Raw genomic sequence first — 13,646 nt, forward strand, 5'->3', positions numbered from 1 at the left:
GGTACAGAGTCAATGTGCAGAGGCACCGATAAGTTGAGGTAATATGTACATGAAGGTAGAGTTATTTAAGTGACTATACATAGATGACAACAACAGAGGTTAACAGCGGTGTAAAAGGGAGAGGCAATGCAAATAGCCTGAGGAGCCATTTGCTTAGGTTTTCAGGAGTCTTATGGCTTGAGGGTAGAAGCTGTTTAGACATAGACTTGGCACTCCAGTACCGCTTTCCATGCGGTAGCAGAGAGAACCGTCTAGGGCTAAGAAGGCTGGAGTCTAACAATTCTTAGGACATTCCTCTGACGCCGCCTAGTATAGAGGTCCTGGATGACAGGAAGCTTGGCCTCAGTGATGTACTGGACCGTTCGCACTATCCTCTATAGTGCCTTGAGGTCGGAGGCAGAGCAGTTGAAATACCAGGCAGTGATGCAGGAAAATGAGGACCGCGAACGCCCCCATTCTCATTGACGGGGCTGCAGCGGAGCAGGTAGTGCAAATGTAGAACCTTTTGAGGATCTGAGGACCCATGGGAAATCTTTTCAGTCTCCTGAGGGGGCATAGGTTTTGCCGTGCCCACTTCACGACTCTCTTGGTGTGCTTGGACCATGTTAGTTTGTTGGTGATGTGGACACCAAGGAACTCGAAGCTCTCAACCTGCTCCACTACAGCCCAGTCGATGAGAATGGGGGCGTGCTCGGTCCTCCTTTTCCTGTAGTCCACAATCATCTCCTTAGTCTTGATCACGTTAAGGGAGAGGTTGTTGTCCTGGCAACACACGGCCAGGTCTCTGACCTCCCTCTGGCGGTCTCGTAGTTGTCGGTGATCAGGCCTACCACTGTTGTGTCATCGGCAAACTTAATGATGGTGTTGGAGTCGTGCCTGGCCGTGCAGTCATGAGTGAACAGGGAGTACATGAGGGGACCGAGCACGCACCCCGGAGGGGCCCCTGTGTAACAAAAGACGCTATTGGACATAAATGGACATAAATGATGGACATTATCGAACAAAACAAGCACTTATTGTGGAACTGCGATTCCTGGGAGTGCATTCTGATGAAGATCATCAAAGGTAAGTGAATATTTATAATGCTATTTCTGACTAATGTTGACTACCCAACATGGCGGATATTTCTCTGGCTGGTTTGGGCTCTGAGCGCCGTTCTCAGATTATGTTTTTTCCGTAAAGTTTTTTTGAAATCTGACATAGTGGTTGCATTAAGGAGAAGTGTATCTAAAGTTCCATGCATAACACTACACTTTTCATCGACATTTATAATGAGTATTTCTGTGAATTCATGTGGCTCTCTGCACAATCACCGCATGTTTTAGAACTACTGAAGGTAATGTACAATGTAAAATGAGATTTCTTGATATAAATATGCACTTGAACAAAACATACAGGTATTGTGTAACATGAAGTCCTATGAGTGTCATCTGATGAATATCATTAAAGGTTAGTGATGAATTTTATCTCTATTAGTGCTTTTTGTGACTCCTCTCTTTGGCAGGAAAAATGGCTGGGTTTTTCTGTGGCTTGGTGGTGACCTAACAATCGTTTGTGGAGCTTTCGCTGTAAAGCATTTTTGAAATCAGACACTGTGGCTGAATTAACGAGAATTTTATCTTTAAAATGGTGACTAATACTTGTATGTTTGAGAAATTAGATTTATGAGATTTCTGTTGATTTGTATTTGGCGCCCTGCAATTCATTGGCTGTTGGCGAGGGGTTCCGCTAGCGGAACGGGGTTAGACAGGTTAAAGGTCCTAGACAGGTTAAAGGTCTTGCTCACATCGGCTACCGAGAGCGTTGTCACACAGTCATCCAGAACAGGTGATGCTGTCATGCATGCTTCAGTGTTGCTTGCCTCGAAGCGAGCATAAAAGGCATTTAGCTTGTCTGGTAGGCTCGCGTCACTGGGCAGATCACGTCTGGGTTTCCCTTTGTAGTCCATAATAGTTTTCAAGTCCTGCCACATACGATGAGCGTCAGAGCCGGTGAAGTAGGATTCATTATCCTGTATTGACGCTTTGCATGTTTGATGGTTCGTCTGAGGAAATAACGTGATTTCATATAAGTGTTCGGATTAGTTTCCCGCTCCTTGAAATCAACAGCTCTAGCCTTTAGCTCGTTGTGGATGTTGCCTGTAATCTATGGCTTCTGGTTGGGATATGTACGTACAATCACTGTGGGAATGACGATACACTTATTGATGAAGCCGGTGACTGAGGTATACTCTTCAATGCCATTGAATCCCGGAACATATTCCAGTCTGTGCTAGAAAAACAGTCCTGTAGAGAAGCATCCGCGTCATCTGACCACTTCTGTATTGAGCGAGTCACTGGTACTTCCTGCTTTAGGTTTTGCTTGTAAGCAGCAATCAGGAAGATATAATTATGGTTAGATTTGCCAAATGGAGGGTGGGGGAGAGCTTTGTATGCATCTCTGTGTGTGGAGTAAAGTTTCTGTCCACTCTGGTTGCACATGTGACATGCTGGTAAAAATGTGGTAAAACTGATTGAAGTTTGTCTGCATTAAAGTCCCCAGCCACTAGGAGCACCGCTTTTGGATGAGCATTTTCTTGTTTCCTTATGGCCTTATAGAGTTGCTTGAGCACGATCTTAGTGCCAGCATCGGTCTGTGGTGGTAAATAGACGGCTACGAATAATATAGATGAAAATTATCTTGGTAGATAGTGTGGTCTACAGCTTACCTCAGGCGAGTAATACCTCGAGGCTTCTTTAATATTAGACATCGCAACCCAGCTGTTATTGACAAATAGACACATACCCCCACCTCTCATCTTACCAGACGTAGCTTCTTCTCTGTTCTGCCGGTGCATGGAAAATCCCGCCAGCTCTATAATATCTGTGTAGTCGTTTAGCCATGACTAGGTGAAACATATGATATTACAGTTTTAATGTCCTATTGGTAGGATAATCTTAATCGTAGGTCATCAATTATATTTTCCAATGATTGCACGTTAGCCAGTAGAACGAATGGCAGTGTGAGTTCTGTCGCTCGCCTACGGATTCTCAGAAGGCAGCCCGACCTGCCTTTTCCTCTGTCTTTTCTTCATGCAAATGACCGGGCCTGTTCCCGGGTAAGCATTATCTCTTTCTCGTCGGATTCTTTAAAGGAAAAAGCTTATTCCAGTTCGAGGTGAGTAATCGCTGTTCTGATGTCCAGAAGTTATTTTCAGTCATAAGAGACAGTAGCAGCAACATTTTGTACAAAATAAATTTAAAAATAAGTTACAAACAACGCAAAAAAACTAACCAAATAGCACAGTTACGAGCATGTAAAACGTGCCAATATGCTTTCCCTCTGACAGTTTCCTCTCAAATTATGCTTTTCAGCATGGAGAGTTGTCCTGCAACTGTTGTCATGGATAGTAAACTATAGGGTGCCTGTCTGAGGTGTAAGATTTAGCTCATAGCCCGCCGATAAGAACTAAGTCCATGGAGCTCTTTCTTTCTTTTCACCCTTTTATTTAATTTGTACTGTCTAGATTAGATTGATGCCGATCTGCACACACACACGTACCAGTCTTCTCACAGTCATCTTCATCGCTGCCGTCAGAGCAGTCATCCTCTCCGTCACATCTCCATGACAACCTGACACAGCGTCCCGATGCACAGCGGAACTGATCCGCAGTACACATGGAGGTGGCTGGAGGGAGAGGACAGGTCGGTTAGACACACACACGTACACAATCTACATACATTATGTACACAAACACATATACACACACACACACACAAGCAGATACTTACTGCAGTTCTTCTCATCTGATTGGTCATCACAGTCAAACTCCCCGTCACACCTCCAGCCAGCGTTGATGCACATCCCACTGCTGCACATGAACTCCACAGAACGACAAGGCTGGTGGGAGGCTGCAGGACACACACAACCAATACCGTGAGATACCATGAAAATGCTTTTGGAACTTTAATCATCCCTGACAGTGTAAAACAATTTATCTGAAGGTAATATCTGGTAATACAAATATGCTTTTACAGGGACAAAACAGAAATAAACATTTGGGGCAGGACATGCATGTTTCAAAAGAATCAAACATATCTATCCAAGACCAAACAAACCCACACGAGCACACACACACTTTTATTAATGATCTAACAATAAGAGCCTGTTCACATGAGGTTGAAGGGCTGAGGGTAGAAGATAAGGACAGAGAGGTGAGGAATGAATAAAGTGAGGGAGAGTAAAAAAAGAGATAAAGCGTGAGAGAACAAGTGCTGTAGAACACTGTGTCTACATGTGTCTGTGTGCAGTTATCAGTTAGACAAGAGAAGGGAACAGGGCCAATAGCACAGAAGAGAGGGAGAGAATAATAAAGCAGTGCTGTGTGTGATGAGGGGATGATCAAAACACCAGGTGGTGAGAAAGAAATACAGAAACACACATATATATATACACACACACACACACACACACACACACACACACACACACACACACACACATATATATATATAGAAACAGTGCGGCACATATATTATATATATATAAATACAGTTGAAGTCAGAAGTTTACATACACTTAGGTTGGAGTCACAGTTTTGGCAAGTTGGTTAGAACATCTACTTTGTGCATGACACATGTACTTTTTCCAACAATTGTTAACAGACAGCTTATTTCACTTATAATTCACTGTCTCACAAGTCCAGGGGGTCAGAAGTTTACATGCACTAAGTTGACTGTGCCTTTAAACAGCTGGGAAAATTCCAGAAAATGATGTCATGGCTTTAGAAGCTCCTGATAGGCTAATTGACATAATTTAAGTCAATTGGAGGTGTACCTGTGGATGAATTTCAAGGCCTACCTTCAAACTCAGTGCCTCATGGGAAAAGCAAAATAAATCAGCCAAGACCTCAGAAATGAAATGGTAGACATCCACAAGTCTGGTTCATCCTTGGGAGCAATTTCCAAATGCCTGAAGGTACCACGCTCATCTGTATAAACAATAGTACGCAAGTATAAACACCATGGGACAACGCAGCCATCATACCGCTCAGGAAGGAGACACGTTCTGTCTCCTAGAGATGAACGTACTTTGGTGCGAAAAGTGCAAATCAATGCCAGATCAACAGTAAAGGACCTTGTAGACATGCACAAAAGTATCTATATCCGCAGTAAACAAGTCCTATATCAACATAACATGAAAGGCCGCTCAGCAAGGAAGAAGCCACTGCTCCAAAACAGCCATAAAAAAGCCAGACTACAGTTTGCAACTGCATATGGGGACAAAAATTGTACTTTTTGAAGAAATGTCCTCTGGTCTGATGAAACAAAAATAGAACTGTTCGGCAATATTGACCATCGTTATGTTTGGAGAAAAAATGGGAAGGCTTGCAAGCCGAAGAACACCATCCCAACCGTGACGCACGGGGGTGGCAGCATCATGTTGTGGGGGACCTTTGCTGCAGGACAGACTTGGTGCACTTCGCAAAATAGATGGCATCATGAGGGAGGAAAATTATGTGGATATATTGAAGCAACATCTCAAGACATCAGTTAAAGCTTGGTCGGAAATGGGTCTTCCAAATGGACAATTACCCCAAGCATACTTTCAAAGTTGTGGCAAAATGGCTTAAGGACAACAAAGTCAAGGTGTTGGAGTGGCCATCACAAAGCCCTGACCTCAATCCTATAGAACATTTGTGGGCAGAACTGAAAAAGCATGTGCGAGGATGCCTAGAAACCTGACTCAGTTACACCAGCTCTGCCAGGAAGAATGGGCCAAAATTCACCCAACTTATTGTGGGAAGCTTGTGGAAGCCTACGCAAATCACTTGATCCAAGTCAAACAATTTAAAGGCAATGCTACCAAATACTAATTGAGTGTATGTAAACTTCTGACCCACTGGGAATGTGATGAAATAAATAAAAGCTGAAATAAATCATTCTCTCTACTATTTTTCTGACATTTCACATTCTTAAAATAAAGTGGTGATCCTAACCGACCTAAGACAGGGATTTTTTACTTCGATTAAATGTCAGGAATTGTGAAAAACAGTTTAAATGTATTTGGCTAAGGTGCATGTAAACTTCCGACTTCAACTGTATATATATACAGTGCCTTGCGAAAGTATTCGGCCCCCTTGAACTTTGCGACCTTTTGCCACATTTCAGGCTTCAAACATAAAGATATAAAACTGTATTGTTTTGTGAAGAATCAACAACAAGTGGGACACAATCATGAAGTGGAACGACATTTATTGGATATTTCAAACTTTTTTAACAATTCAAAAACTGAAAAATTGGGCGTGCAAAATTATTCAGCCCCTTTACTTTCAGTGCAGCAAACTCTCTCCAGAAGTTCAGTGAGGATCTCTGAATGATCCAATGTTGACCTAAATGACTAATGATGATAAATACAATCCACCTGTGTGTAGTCAAGTCTCCGTATAAATGCACCTGCACTGTGATAGTCTCAGAGGTCCGTTAAAATCGCAGAGAGCATCATGAAGAACAAGGAACACACCAGGCTGGTCCAAGATACTGTTGTGAAGAAGTTTAAAGCCGGATTTGGATACAAAAATATTTCCCAAGCTTTAAACATCCCAAGGAGCACTGTGCAAGCGATAATATTGAAATGGAAGGAGTATCAGACCACTGCAAATCTACCAAGACCTGGCCGTCCCTCTAAACTTTCAGCTCATACAAGGAGAAGACTGATCAGTGATGCAGCCAAGAGGCCCATGATCACTCTGGATGAACTGCAGAGATCTACAGCTGAGGTGGGAGACTCTGTCCATAGGACAACAATCAGTCATATATTGCACAAATCTGGCCTTTATGGAAGAGTGGCAAGAAGAAAGCCATTTCTTAAAGATATCCATAAAAAGTGTTGTTTAAAGTTTGCCACAAGCCACCTGGGAGACACACCAAACATGTGGAAGAAGGTGCTCTGGTCAGATGAAACCAAAATTGAACTTTTTGGCAACAATGCAAGACGTTATGTTTGGCGTAAAAGCAACACAGCTGAACACACCATCCCCACTGTCAAACATGGTGGTGGCAGCATCATGGTTTGGGCCTGCTTTTCTTCAGCAGGGACAGGGAAGATGGTTAAAATTGATGGGAAGATGGATGGAGCCAAATACAGGACCATTTTGGAAGAAAACCTGATGGAGTCTGCAAAAGACCTGAGACTGGGACGGAGATTTGTCTTCCAACAAGACAATGATCCAAAACATAAAGCAAAAACTACAATGGAATGGTTCAAAAATAAACATATCCAGGTGTTAGAATGGCCAAGTCAAAGTCCAGACCTGAATCGAATCGAGAATCTGTGGAAAGAACTGAAAACTGCTGTTCACAAATGCTCTCCATCCAACCTCACTGAGCTCGAGCTGTTTTGCAAGAAGGAATGGGAAAAAATGTCAGTCTCTCGATGTGCAAAACTGATAGAGACATACCCCAAGCGACTTACAGCTGTAATCGCAGCAAAAGGTGGCGCTACAAAGTATTAACTTAAGGGGGCTGAATAATTTTGCACGCCCAATTTTCCAGTTTTTGATTTGTTAAAACAGTTTGAAATATCCAATAAATGTCGTTCCACTTCATGATTGTGTCCCACTTGTTGTTGATTCTTTACAAAAAAATACAGTTTTATATATTTATGTTTGAAGCCTGAAATGTGGCAAAGTTCAAGGGGCCAAATACTTTCGCAAGGCACTGTATATATATATAGATATATATATATATATATATATATATATATATATATATATATATTTGCCAATCTTGGTGTTCTCTGGCAAATGCCAAACGTCCTGCACGGTGTTGGGCTGTAAGCTCAATCTCCACCTGTGGACATCGGGCCCTCATACCACCCTCATGGAGTCTGTTTCTGACCGTTTGAGCAGACACATGCACATTTGTGGCCTGCTGGAGGTCATTTTGCAGGGCTCTGGCAGTACTCCTCCTGCTCCCCCTTGCACAAAGGCGGAGGTAGCGGTCCTGCTGCTGGGTTGTTGCCCTCCTACGGCTTCCTCCACATCTCCTGATGTACTGGCCTGTCTCCTGGTAGCGCCTCCATGCTCTGGACACTACCCTGACAGACACAGCAAACCTTCTTGCCACAGCTCGCATTGATGTGCCATCCTGGATGAGCTGCACTACCTGAGCCACTTGTGTGGGTTGTAGACTCCGTCTCATGCTACCACTAGAGTGAAAGCACCGCCAGCATTCAAAAGTGACCAAAACTTCAGCCAGGAAGCATAGGAACTGAGAAGTGGTCACCACCTGCAGAACCACTCCTTTATTGGGGGTGTCTTGCTAATTGCCTATAATTTCCACCTGTTTTCTATTCCATTTGCACAACAGCATATGAAATTCATTGTCAATCAGTGTTGCTTCCTAAGTGGACAGTTTGATTTCACAGAAGTGTGATTGACTTGGAGTTACATTGTGTTGTTTAAGTGTTCCCTTTATTTTTTTGAGCAGTGTATATATATGAGAGAGAGAAATGGAAAGAAACATTAAATGGACAGTGTTCTCATGTTCAAACCCACTTATCAGCTGGTACCCTGTCGCCCACATTGACACCCACATACACAGAGAACTGTTTCATCTGCTTGTGTGTGCCCAACTCTCAGAATACAGACACACACCGAATACACAGATATATACATACACACACACCACTAAACACACAGAGAATCGTTTGATCTGCTTGTGTGCCCAGATCTCTCTCCATTCTGAATACACAAGCCATGCCCATCTGAGAGTGTGCCAGTGTTTTTCTATCAAAGCGTCCAGCATACAGTCTATGCCAAGAAATGCAGTGAGGATGGCTAGTCTTATTCCTCTCTGGTATGTCTCCTCTCCCAGCTGTAGTGTAATATCTTCTTTTCCTTTTTTTATATATATATATATATATATATATATATATTATATATGTATATATATATATATTATATATATGTCCTTGTTTCTTTTTCTTTGATGCGTTTTCCACTTTCCCAAAAAATCTAAATATCTCCAGGCAAGGGGGCAATTATCAAACACATATTTACACATATTTAGCAGATGTTATTGCGGGTGTAGCAAAATGCTTGTGTTCCTACTGGAGGAAGGAGGGAGGAGAAAGGGATGATAGAGGAGAAGAAGAGGTGGGAGGGGGGACGAAGACATGCAACTAACATGACCTTACTGATTAGTCAGTCATGATGAAAGCCTTAAATAAAAGTTTATCACCATTGAAGACAACATCAAAGAAGAAAGGAGTTTGAGAATCACTGCTCTCTCTCCTCTCATCCTACTCCCTAGTCTGATGCATGCTAACAGAGCCCCATATACAGGCCTTTGTGTGGGCTACCATGACAGAGAAAATGAGAGTGAGTGAGAGAGTGAGTGAGAGTGAGAGTGAGTGCGAGAGAGAGAAAGAGACTGTGGGACAGAGAGATAGTACAAAGAGAGACATGAAAGCCTGAGATAGAGATAAATTAACAGAAAGAAAGGACGTGAAAGCAGTGAGGTCTTAGCAGTAGTCTAAGTCTAAGGGTATATTCTCTGGAGTGATGAAGAGAAACGTGATAGCCTGTGCTAATCGAAACACTGGCAAGCTTGCGTGTGTTCGAAAGAAAAGGATGGGAAATGTTTTCCAATGCACGCAGACATGCACACACACAAGTAACATAGTCACACCGCGGAGCAGCAGGCTCTAGCACGACAGCTGTCAGCAAGGAGAGTGGGACAGGGCATTCCAGGAATCTGTGTCAGGGAACGCTCAGAGAGCCATAATGAGTGAGGGAGACAGACTTCTGCAGTGTAGCCATTTAACATGTCACTGCTCAATGCTCAAGCTCAATCATTGCTACAATGGTAACAGCTGGATCTGCCATCACCAACTTGTCTCAATTCTGTTCAACCTCAGCTGAACCTTTTTATTTTTTACTTGTTCCATTTTTCTCCCCAATTTCGTGATATCCAATTGGTAGTTACAGTCTTGTCTCATCGCCAGAACTCCTGTACAGACTCGGGAGAGGCGAAGGTCAAGAGCCCTGTGTCCTCTGAAACACAACCCAGCCAAGCCGCACTGTTTCTGGACACAATGCACGCTTAACCCGGAAGCCATCCACACCAATGTGTCGGAGGAAACACCTTACACCTGGCGACCGTGTCAGCGTGCATTGCGCCCAGCTGTGTCAACAGGAGTCGCTAGTGCGTGATGGGACAAGAACAACCCTCCCCTAACCCGGACGACGCTAGGCCAATTGTATGCCGCCCCATGGGTCTCCCGGTCGCGGCCGGCTGCGACAGAGCCTGGACTCGAACCAGGATCTCTAGTGGTCTCTGCTAGACCACTGCTCCACTCGGGAGGCCAACCTCAGCCGATCCTATCCTTATCTCTTTTCTTTTATGTATACTTGACTGGAAGTATTGACACTATTGCTTTCACCTGACAAAGCCTTAAAAAGACAAAGGTTGTCAGTGGCACTTCCCAAACACTGAACTCTCTCACTCCCGTCCCTCATGATAAAGTTGTAGCCCAACTGCATTCCTCCCTGCCCCTAACCTACTGACCCCTTTGTTTACATTCCACTTGAGAAATAGGGTGCTTGGCATTCTGGGTAGAATTCCAACAGGCAGTCTGGCCACAACAGGTAATCTGTGTGTGTGTGTGTGTGTGTGTGTAGCAGAGGAATTAGAGGTACCTTATGTGTTTTCTGCATGGCAGTGTAGCAGCCTCTGATGTAGCATGTATGGTGCTGGCGTTAGTGCTGGGCAATATGGCCAAAACATCATATCTTGCTATTTAAAAAATAATATAGCTGGTATGATGGCATTTGACAGTATTTTATGTTTTTAACCCTTTCATGCGTGAGTTCCAAATATCTCTAACGGTCGCCCCAGCGTGAGTTTTTTTATGCACGTGATGTTAGAATGTCCTCTCCATTCCAGAATGTGATTGATACGTAACAGTACATTTTATCCGCGCTGCCCTCAAACTAAAGCACGCAGCCTGTTTATATTTATAGGTTGTTTTAACTTCAATTTCAAATGATTTTCTAACAAGTTTTTATTTTCTAAAAACAGTTTGAATTTAGGTGTGTTCCGCCTCCTCATTCATTCACATAAAAATAGTCATTTTAACTTTTGCGGATAATTACATTTTTGGGACGTTTCTGACACGGACAAAATTCCCCAAGCACTTCCCAATTGTTTGTGCAGTTCACGTCTGCAGACATTTGCTCATCTCCCGTCAGAACAGGATCTGCACACGTGTTTACATTTTCCATTTTCCATTCCACATTTCTATTGTAGCGTACTGTATGTATGGAGCATAATATATTTGTGTATATTCTTTATCACCGCGGACACGTGAGGTAACGTTACTCATTTTATAACCTTTATGGTGTTATAGTTAATCGTGCTTATGTAGCCACATTATTCTATTAGCTCTGTAAAACAATGCTAAATGCATCAGAGAAGTATTATCTTGTGTTGCATTTTGAAGCTACCATGGCCTTATGACTCCCAAGTGGTGCAGCGATCAAAGGCACAGCACATCAGTGCTAGAGGCGTCACTACAGACTCCCTGGTTCAAATCCAGGCTGCGTTTCTATCAAAGTAAGTGCCTTATTACGTTATAATAGTTATAATAATAGTTTCCGTATGCAGTTTCTGCTGTAGCTGTAGATCATAATATATTCTTTATAACTGCGGACAAGTGAGGTAACGTTACACATTTTATAACCTTTATGGTGTTATTGTCAATCATGCTTACCTAGCTACATTATTCTATTAGCTCTGTAAAACAATGCTAGTTGCGTCAGAAAACTATTAGCTTGTGTTGTATTTTGAAGCTACCCTGGCCTTATGACTCCCAAGTGGCGCAGCGGTCTATGGCACTATATCTCAGTGCTAGAGGCGTCACTACAGACACCCTGGTTCAAATCCAGGCTGTATCACAACTGGCTGTGATTGGGAGTCCCATAGTGCAGCGCACAATTGGCCCAGCGTTGTCCGAGTTTGGCCGGAGTAGGCCATCATTGTAAATAATAATTTGTTCTTAAATTACTTGCCTAGTTCAATAAATAAAAAATATGACCATGGTTTGTTTATTTGGTCTATTCAGCATAGCTCTGCTCTGCCCTGCCTTGCCCCCTTGTGGAGCTCAAAAGTTAGTTTCTTACTGTTATAACTCAAATCTGTGATTTTGTCAATGCAATAAACTATTTTCTATAGCAGTGTTTATTATGTTACTTCTTTGTAGTATTGTTTTATTGCTATATCCTTATATTGTATTCTAATGAATAATCCTCTTTATTCTGTACTTTCAGAAACCAGAAACATTATTTGCCAATATCATAACTGGAGCTGGACATCTTTGGAGCTGAAGATTGAGGACAGCTTTTGTATGCTAACGTACACTCTTTAACAGTTTTACTGGATGAAAACACAGCAAGAAAACACATATGCCAATATGTAATAGTCATATATTTTATTGCAGTATTGGTAGTTGGTTCAACAACTTGTTTTACTAGAGGACAAAAAACTGAATATGCATAACCCATATTTAATATCCATGCAGTGACTGAACAACAACTGCATTTCTACCCCCATCTCTAAAGGCATAGTATCATGGCAGGTCACCTGTCAAGTCACCTGTCAGGTCAGTCAGTCACTTATTGCTGCAGATGTGCTCAATAATGCTTGAGCATGTGATACTCCTCAAAGCATGGTGAAATACATAGAGGTGTATCACAAGCTAAACACATGTATTTTGTCATCTTCCTCTGCTTACTTCTCCTGGCGCCAGACAGGCAGACTTTGCAATGCCTCCGTGTGCGACTACCTTGAGAAGCAGTTTGAGGGACTTTGCAGGGAAAATGCCGTGCAGTCAGGCGTAGGGGATTGTCTGGAGCAGGATGGCCCCCAGTGGATGGGCGCCGAGGGGTGTGGTGCTCCTCTAGCAGCTCTCTCATGAGGTTCTCTCTGTATTTTTGGTAGGTAATTACTTTACCTAAGAGGGAGTGGGGAGGATGAGGAAAGTTAGCGGATGATGAGGCAGTGGGTAGGTGGGTGAGATATTGTCACTATAATTCCATAATGGATTTGTATGTGAACTGTACATCCAATTACAAAAATAACTTGTTCAGTAATCATCTCACCTGTTAGTTGGCGGTGAACTATGCTGCCGTTGAGGACAGCAGTGTTGATCAGATGGAAAAATATCTTCTTATACCACTTGGTCGTTTTCCGAGTGCATTCCACAAAGCTGTTTATCATGTCCGCCTTATCCACGGCCCCCATTTTGAGGTTATAATCAAGCACACAATCTGGTTTGATCAATCTCTCTCCGGTCAGGTGGTCCACCTTCCCTGTGGCCGACATGGTTGCTGTATGGACAGTGGAGAAGACATGGACGTCTCGTTTGTCATGCCACTTTACTGCCAGCTGTTGACCGTTCTCCTGGAACTCCACCTCCCCTCCCTGCATCTTCCTGCATCCGAATGCCGGCATCCCCTTCCGGTTCGACCTGACTGTGCCGCAGGCCCCCGTGCTGTTGGAGAGCAGATGCTGGAAGAGTGTGGGACTGCTCTACCAATTGTCCACGTACAAAGTGTGTCCCTTGCCGAGATGAGGAGCCCGCATGGTCATCACCACGGACCCTGA

The 13,646-nt window shown here is 43.2% G+C and overlaps 2 protein-coding genes across 5 annotated transcripts in view; both read right to left on the bottom strand.

The window, feature by feature from the left end:
• The window catches only part of lrp4 (low density lipoprotein receptor-related protein 4), a 218,433-nt gene that overhangs the window by 58,402 nt on the left and 146,385 nt on the right, over window positions 1-13,646 (bottom strand). For all 4 annotated transcript variants that reach the window (XM_021606795.2, XM_021606794.2, XM_036980426.1 and 1 more), the window contains exons 7-8: window positions 3,771-3,890; window positions 3,541-3,666 (exon numbers count right to left, since the gene is read on the bottom strand). In XM_021606795.2, the coding sequence (XP_021462470.2) occupies window positions 3,541-3,666; window positions 3,771-3,890 (246 nt within the window). The remainder of the gene's footprint in view (window positions 1-3,540; window positions 3,667-3,770; window positions 3,891-13,646) is intronic.
• On the bottom strand, window positions 12,457-13,526 carry LOC110526151 (piggyBac transposable element-derived protein 4). The gene is made up of 2 exons (XM_021606798.2): window positions 13,142-13,526; window positions 12,457-12,993 (listed from the first exon to the last, which is right to left on the bottom strand). The coding sequence occupies exons 1-2, from the start codon at window positions 13,491-13,493 to the stop codon at window positions 12,674-12,676; spliced, it is 672 nt and encodes a 223-aa protein (XP_021462473.1). The 5' UTR covers window positions 13,494-13,526; the 3' UTR covers window positions 12,457-12,673.

The sequence above is a fragment of the Oncorhynchus mykiss genome, chromosome 6, assembly GCF_013265735.2.
Source record: "Oncorhynchus mykiss isolate Arlee chromosome 6, USDA_OmykA_1.1, whole genome shotgun sequence".
NCBI classification, from domain to species: Eukaryota; Metazoa; Chordata; class Actinopteri; order Salmoniformes; family Salmonidae; genus Oncorhynchus; species Oncorhynchus mykiss.